Source organism: Falco biarmicus, chromosome 8 (genome assembly GCF_023638135.1).
Source record: "Falco biarmicus isolate bFalBia1 chromosome 8, bFalBia1.pri, whole genome shotgun sequence".
Taxonomy (NCBI): Eukaryota; Metazoa; Chordata; class Aves; order Falconiformes; family Falconidae; genus Falco; species Falco biarmicus.
The window spans coordinates 16,361,920-16,370,407 of record NC_079295.1 but is presented as its reverse complement, the minus strand read 5'-3'; the positions used below and the strand labels follow the sequence as shown (position 1 = coordinate 16,370,407).

General features: G+C 43.8%; 1 protein-coding gene across 1 annotated transcript; it reads left to right on the top strand.

Moving 5' to 3' along the window:
* The first annotated feature begins 327 nt into the window (after positions 1-327).
* Positions 328-4,604, top strand: CTLA4 (cytotoxic T-lymphocyte associated protein 4). Its single transcript, XM_056349478.1, has 4 exons — positions 328-592; positions 1,775-2,125; positions 2,619-2,728; positions 3,635-4,604. The coding sequence occupies exons 1-4, from the start codon at positions 535-537 to the stop codon at positions 3,731-3,733; spliced, it is 618 nt and encodes a 205-aa protein (XP_056205453.1). The 5' UTR covers positions 328-534; the 3' UTR covers positions 3,734-4,604.
* The last annotated feature ends 3,884 nt before the right edge of the window (positions 4,605-8,488 follow it).

The window sequence follows — 8,488 nt, the reverse complement described above, 5'->3', positions numbered from 1 at the left end:
TGGAGGAAAGTCCTCCATAAAAAAGCTAGCTCACACTGATTCACTGTGCCACATTAGGCAATAGTTCTGTGTGTGTTGTCCTAGTAGGAAATACCTGATGATTGCTAAAATATTAAATGCTATGATTGTGCAAGCTGGCAGCACCAAAGGGCCTGAACTGCTCTATTGGATGATTACCTTTCCTCCCCCAATTCTTAAAGCAGAATGGATGGCAGTTTCAGATTGAATATGTATTTTCCATCTGCTGAAGAGTTGTTTTTGTTCATGCTGTTTGAGGTTAACTGTGCACGTACTAATCAAACCCACTATTTCCTTTCTCGTAAAACCAAAACAAAGCTTCATGTTACTTTCAGGTACAGCATCTGAGATCAAAGCTATATATATACACACTGACTCTGTGTGGGTTCAAACATTTCGAAGATTCAGTATCCTGAAAGGTGTCGCCTCTTTTCCAATCCTGAGAGTTCCAGTTTGTCTTAAAGTCTGAAGGCACCAGCCACCTTCAGCCCCTTCAGCATCTGTTCCAGCACAGGAATGCTCTCAATATTGGTCACCGTGGGCTTTCTCTGCACAGCTACTGCCATTGCCGAAGGTGGGTAGATGAAGGAGGCAAGGTAGCTGGGGGTGTCTAAATTTTCTCAGTTTCACATCTTTGCAGGATGTGGACTGGGTACAACAGGGAGAGGGAGATGACATTGGACCCCTCCATAGCATAGTCTGGGAACAAGGTCTTGGGGCACTACAAGGTATCTGGAAAACCAGACACAGACTTTAGAGCAGTAGCACCTGTAGAGAAGCTGGGCGGGATTCACAGTAGCTCAGGAAGGAAGAAAGATTTTGATAAACCAGGCCCTGGGAGTGAAGTTGTTGGCAGCTGGTAACATGGGTGTAGAGGTTTGAATGGATGGAGAAATTCTACTCCTCTTCATCCCAATTTCTCACACTGCAGAACTGAAGAAGATAAGCCCTGCCCCAAAATGGACTGATATAAAATGAAATTGAACAAATAATACTGAGTCTTCACATCTTATTAAAGCAAAAGTCAGTGCCTTCCCATTGTGCAGCAAGATAGAGTATACAAGCTGTAAAAAGCAGTCAGCAGGGATGTACATGGTTACACTAGTTTTCCTTTAAGATTTGTAAGAAATTTTTTTCAGCACATTTATCAGGCTTTGCTTTATCAGTGTTGCCATACTGTGACTTGGGGATAGCTTGTTAAAATTGAGGAGCAAAAAGATCAGAAACAGAAATATGCAAACAGGTTTTCCATTCAGTTTTACTGTTACTCTAATGGTTCTGTTCCATGTTCCATATAGGATGTCAACCTGTTTGTTTCTAAACATGCTTACTTCTACCAGGTAGAACTTGTGGTTTAAATCCTAATTTCAAATTTCAAATTTCAGCTTTACCACCTGAAGTCTATTTTTTTACTTTCTTATATGTATTAAGAAGTTTGTGTTGAGGAAAACTGAAGCATGCAGGTCACTGCTTTAGTAAGTGGGCCAAATTACCTACTATTTAAACAACAAGTAATTGCTGAGATTTATGGTATTATTTATAGTAATGAAAGCACTTCTTGAGCTTTAAGTATCTTAATGTAATACCTATGTGAATTGTGGTCTTGGAGTCCTTTTTTTGGAAGGATTTAGCAGCATTTCTAGGAATTACTCATAGATAATAGGAGGTGGTAGGACTCCCTATTGTGCAGGTTTCAAGTAAATGACTGCAGATCATTTCTTGACAGTTCACTTACCGTCATGCTCTTTACTTACAGTAATGGAAGTGACTCAGCCAGCAATGGTGCTGGCCAACAGGCAAGGAGTCGCCACCTTGGTGTGTAAATACAAGCACATTGGGAATGCAAAGGAAATTCGAGTGACGCTGCTTAAACAGACAGGTGACCAGCTCACTGAAATTTGTGCTTCAACCTACACAACGGAGTTTAAAATGTTCAGTGTGGAAGAGGTCATTCAGTGCCACGTTAGCCCTAGTCGAAACAATGTGACCCTCACCCTCACTGGCCTTCAAGCTAATGATACTGGTCTTTACATCTGCAAGATGGAACGGATGTACCCTCCACCCTATTTTATGAACAAGGGAAATGGGACACATCTCTATGTCATTGGTAAGCCAAGCAGCTTTACATTACTGTGATAGTCCCATGTTAAGGGAGTTGCTATTATGTCTCAGGGGTCTTCAAATTTCTATTTGTAAGAAGTGAGGCTGAACACTGATTCAGGCTCCGAGAATCATGATTAGCTCTTATTCCTTTCAGGTCTCCCTGCACACACCTAGAGCAGACATAGTCGTACCCATGCAATGTATTTAGCAATATATGGACACTTGACAGCATAAGCAATACCATACAGTGTGCATGTATGTCTAGGCAGTTAGGTATCTAAGTGCAGAAACAGTGGAGAGTAAGGTGTATGTTCTTCTGCAGATAAGCCTGTTGTCATTGAGGTTGAGTGGCGGGCAGAGACTCAGAGCTCAGTCCTGGTGGTATCCTGGGGTAGCATATGCTGCAGAAAAGCAGGGCGGAGGCTGACTTATTGTCTCTAGGGGCTTTCTCATGAGGGTTATGTATAATATGACTTGTGTGATATCATATGTTTTAGATCCAGAACCTTGTCCAGACACTGCCATGTATCTCTGGGTATTAGGAGCTACTGCCTCAGGATTTTTCCTTTACAGTATTGTCATCTCAGCCATTCTCATGGCCAAAGTGGTAAGTCCCATTAACTCAGCCCCATGCTGCTAATAACACTCCTTTGTGTGATGAGGGCAAGGAGAGAGAAATGAGAACAGGGAAGAACACTGGGAACAGGCACACTGGGATGCTCCTTTTTACTACTGCAAAAATCTGGTTACAGTAATGCAAAACAAGAGAACTTGCTGGAGCTGCCATTTAGATTTGTTTGTGGCTCATTTGTGTTGCCAGAGTACCAGAAAGCAGTCAGCTTCCACCAGCTGGACTGACCCTTGGCTTAGGTTTGTGTGCTTAGAACAGGTTGGAGTCCTGGATGCTTCTGGGATCAAAGGCAACAGTCTCCACATGTACTCTGATTTCACAACTGATTCATACAAATCCCCAGGATCTGGTTTTTGCTTTTGTCACCATTCACGTCTGCACAAAGCAAATTTAAAGAGTTTTCCCCTTGTGATGGGAGGGAATTGTAACTTACAGCATTTTTAGGTTCATAGCTAGAAATGTCGGCACAAAGGCATGAGAAATGTAAGCCTGCGCTGCCTCCTTCCATGGGGGTCTGCAGATGCCAAAGCTTAAAACCAAACCGTATCCCTGTCCAATATTTTTCAATCAGCCCTTGTCCCTAGGAGCTAAATTTAACTGTCCAGTGTGAACACTCCTCGTTTTGAACCAACAATGAACTCTGCAGCAGGAGCATCTTCAAAGGGCTAAATTAATGGCAGAAGCTTGGTTTTTTGCTAAATTGCCCCTGTAAGTCCCGATTCTCCCTCAAATGTCTCAGTGGGTCTTCTATGAAGAGGGGTGACAGGGAAAGGTGTCTAGAATACCTTCTACTCACTAAAGCATTGGTTTTCTCTAAAATGTGCTGGTCAATGATTATGCTGTGATAATTTGTTTATTTTACTGTCTTGCCATATCTTATAGATAAAGAGAAGACGATGTCTTACTACTGGGGTCTATGTGAAAATGCCTTCTGAAAAACTAGAGAAAAAAGTGATTCCATTCCACATCACTGTTAACTGAAACAAGGAAAGAGAGAAACCATTTCCTGGCTGGGATGGAGAGTCTTCTAATTCACTTAAGCTAAAGAAATAAAATTAATTGTCTTATTACAAAGGTGTACGGGAAGGAGAGACAACATTCTTTGTAACTTCTATGGTTTGGAGGAGAATAAATAGTTTATGCATTAATATTCCAAGGTTAGCCCTGTCACATAAAAATGGCTACATTAGGCCATTGATTCTTTGAGTTGTATTGTACCAATATATAGTCTCTCTCTCTATATGTATAGCATTAAGAGCTATTGCTGTTGCAGCTGAGCATCTTACTGTCAAATTTCACCATGTCCACTGATTAACTGAAATGCAAACACTATTACGACAGAGGTTTGTGTGTCATTGCAAAGCTAATCCTATAGGTCTGAGGGGCAGAGGCGGGAGAGCACACTAATGTACAAAGGAATGTCGACTTGTTTCCCTGCATTGCTATTTATTGGTTCCATTTCTGGCATTAGTGCTCTGCATTTCCACAGAGGCATCACTGTAGGCTGGCACTGATGACACTGCTGCTCTAAAAGCCTGATCTCAGCTCCTTTCCCCGGCATCGTGTCCCAGCGGTGCCGTACTGGAGTTGACATTAATGATATCTGAGCCAGTGCTGACAGCTCAGTTGGAGAGAAAGGCTGCCAGCAGAAGCCCTCTTAGGCTGCTGTTGAGAGGATGTTCAAGCTCTGCTGGGGCCTTGTGTTTTACAAATGCTAAATTAGCATCTATCCAAAAGGCAGAAGTATGTTGCTGTGTTTAACTGAGTCTATTTTCCATGAAAATACCAACAGTGTATAATCTTGTTTATTAGTTATGTACCATTCAATAAAAACCTTGAAGCTTTGCCCAAATTCAAGTTCATTTCTTATTCACCATTCTCAGAAGACACAGGAAGTGGCTACATGTTAGAAAGCAGTGATGACAAGATGAACCTTTCCCCTCTGACCCTGTGTTTTGCCCTTCTGAGGGAGCTTGTGTACTCATGCCAGCCCTCACTTTCTCAGCTCTCCTCCTCAGGGGGCTGCCATCAAAATCTGTCAAGTCTTCTATTTTTCTAGTTAGAGCTGCTGTGATGTGATTCAGAGATGCTACCAATCACCTTCTCACTTCCAGCCAAGTTACTTACTTGCAGAAGGTAGTTGTAACGACTTTGACAGCATCTCCTGTGCACGTTTATACAAAAAGCTAGTCCTAGTTTCAAATCCTGTTTTCTTTGCACCTCTGTGACACTCTCACTCACTAAATGTTAGCTGACACACAAAGCTGCTAGAGCTTAAAACAATTTTAGCATTCTCAGGTACTGCCTATTACTCTGCCTCTTTGCTATCAAAATTTCACCTTGCAGCCCAAAAACTTGGCAGCATGTTTCACTCTGTTTCACAGCTGTGAATCCATCTTCTTGGCTCCATAACTGTGAACCCAAACCTCACAGCCCTCTATGTCATGCCTGCAGTGGCAGCAGCTCCCAGAACACCAGATCTCATTGATTTTTTGGTTCATTTTTCCCCTCTTGCCACCTCATCTGGCACCACCTCCAACTGTACAAATAAACATTCACATTCTCGATTTGCCAATGTTTGCAGGTACTAACTGCTCTCTCAGTGTTGACCTACAATCGTAGTGCATTAAGTAAAAGTAGCATCTGATGACATATCCCTTTTCTGAAGGCATTTCAGTATTCTGACATCAGTCTGAGATTTTTCCCCTAATTTTCCACTAACCTGGTGTTTTGGGGGTAAAAAAATGGTCAAAGGTCACACATCTGATGTCACTGCAAAATGACTGAATTTCAGCCTATTCAAGTGGAGCCTGCTCAGAGAAATTTGTTCCATGATTGGTAATAATAATTTGATGCACACATCCACTTGTACAAGCTGTAAAGTCTTCCAGTAAATTTACCCTAGGAAAGCAAGATTAATTATCCAGAGCAATTTTTTTCCATCAAAGCAAGTAGTAGCTCAGACATCCCCTGAATCTTGTGACTGACTCCTAACTGGGAATCAAGTTTTTCTTCTTTTTTCTTTTCCTTGACAATTCCTATACACTGGGACCAAGAACTTAGTTTTATTAAGCAATCTAAAAGCATGCAAGTAAATTATTTTCTAAAGTTTATCCTTCCCGGGTGAAGAGATGCTTTGGACTTATATCAACAACCCCATGACCTCTGGCCACAGCTGGCTGTGGATCTGTGTCACTGTGCAACCCATGTATATTCCAATTCACCTTCACTTCTGGCAGCTAAGTTTACCGTGGTTACGTCTCCTGCATCCACCTGGATTAATCCCTCTTAGTACACTAGCGTTTCCTTAAGACATTTAGCCTGTAATGACCAGAGAAGAATTCTGCCCTAAATAAGCTGCAGGTTGCTAAATTACCTGAACAGTGAAGGTAATGGGAGAGCAGAGGAAAAACAATCATCTGACATATGCACAAGTGCACAGTCCATGGGGCTGGATGGGATCCACCAGAGGTTACTGAGGGAGTTACCAGAGGAGCTCGCCAAGCCGCTCTCCATCATTTACCAACAGCCCTGGCAAAGCAGGGAGGTCCCAGAAGACTGGAGGTTAGACAATATGATGCCCGTCTACAAGAAGGGCATGAAGGAGGATCCAGGAAACAACAAGGCTGTCAGCCTGACCTCGGTGCTGGGGAAGGTTACAGAGCAGGTCATCCCAAGTGCCATCATGCAGCATGTGCAGGACAACTGGGGGATCAGGACCAGCCAGCATGGGTTTATGAAAGGCAGGTCCTGCTTGATGAACCTGGTCTTCTACAAGATGACCTGCCTAGTGAATGGGAGAAAGGCTGTGGATGGTGTCTACCTGGACCTCAGTAAAGCCTTTGACACTGTCTCCCACAGCATTCTGCTGGAGAAACTGGCTGCTCATGGCTTGGACGGATGTACCCTTTGCTGGGTAAAAATATGGCTGGACAATCGGGACCAAAAAGTGGTGGTGAATGGAGCTACACGCAGCTGGTGGCCGGTCACAAGCGGTGTTCCTCGGGGCTCAGCGCTGGGGCCAGCTCTGTTCAATTACCAACGATCTGGACGAGGGGATTGAGCGCAACCCTCAGTATGTTTGCAGGTGATACCAAGTTGGGTGGGAGTGTTGATCTGCTGGAGGGCAGGAAGGCTCTGCAGGGGGATCTGGACAGGCTGGACCGATGGGCCAAGGCCAGTGGTTCATTCAACAGGGAGAAGTGCCGGGTCCTGCACCTGGGGCACAACAACCCCACGCAACGCTACAGGCTTGGGGAAGAGCGGCTGGAAAGGAAAAGGGCCTGGCGGTGCTGGCTGATGGCCAGCTGCACATGAGCCAGCAGTGTGCCCAGGTGGCCAAGGTGGCCAACAGCATCCTGGCTTGTATCTGAAACAGTGTGGCCAGCAGGGCCAGGGCAGTGATTGTCCCCCTGTACTCGGCACTGGTGAGGCTGCACCTCAAATACTGTGTTCAGTATTTGAACCCTCACTACAAGAGCAATGCTGAGGTGCTGGAGTGTGTCCAGAGAAGGGCAACGAAGCTGGTGAAGGGTCTAGAGAAGTGTTATGAGGAGCAGCTGAGGGAAACGGTGTTGTTTAATCTGGAGAGGAGGAGACTCAAAGGGGAATCTTATTGCTCTCTACAACTGCCTGCAAGGAGGCTGTAGGCAGGTGGGGGTTGGTGTCTTCTCCCAGGTAACAAGCTACAGGACACGAGGAAACAGCCTCAAGTTACACCAGGGGAGGTTAGGTTGGATATTAGGAAAAATTTCTTCACTGAAAGGGTGGTCAAGCATTGGAACAGGCTGCTCAGGGAAGTGGTGGAATCACCATCCCTGGAGGTACTTTAAAAATGCATAGATATGGTGCTCAGGGACATGGTTTAGTGACAGACTTGGCAGTCCTGGGTTAACAGATGGACTTGATGATCCTGGAGATCTTTTCAAACTTAAATGATTTTATGATTCTATGATATGTCAATAGCAATATTTTGTGTGTGCTCCTGCACTTAAATAATTTCTGATATGATATTTATTAATTATCCTACTGGAAATTACTTTGCCCAAATGCTTTGGCTGTTCTGAACTCTCTTCAACCTTAGTAGCTACTTTTTCCAACCTTTTCTTATCTCTGCAGTGCTAAATTCTGTCTGGCTTTCCTTACCACTGTAGCAGCCTACCCTGAGCTAAATGTTATCAAGTACACATTATCATTTTTGTTCAAGCCAAGTTTGGCTTTTGAATTTTCTGGCAGGGTAATAGGCACACTCAAATCAGCACATTGTAACAGTGAAGACCAAAGTGGAGTTTCAGTTCAGATTTTATTGAAAATTATACTCTCATAATTTATATCTGGCACTAGAGTGATGAGTGGAGCCTAAGAACCCGCAGAGATGATATTTATACCTATCTCTATATGGTCCATATAGCAGCTAGCCCTGAAGAGTGCAGAGCCCAGACCTCAGGGAATTTCCACGCCTGTGCTGCCCTCTAGGACCTTGAGCTCTGTGCTGTTCCCTGATACTTAGAGAGCATCTTGCCACAATCAGCACTCAAAAAATTTGACATATGCAAGTCAGATAGTTTTCTGTCAGATCACAGCAGTACCAATATGAAAGGTGCAAATTCTAGGTCAGTGTACATCCCAGAAAATGCAATAAAGAGGAAATCCTGACTCTTTCTGGGAAGAATGTGAAAAGCAAAGGCAAAAGGATTTGGTCTCAGAACTCTGCTCGTTAGAACAGGGAATTTAAAA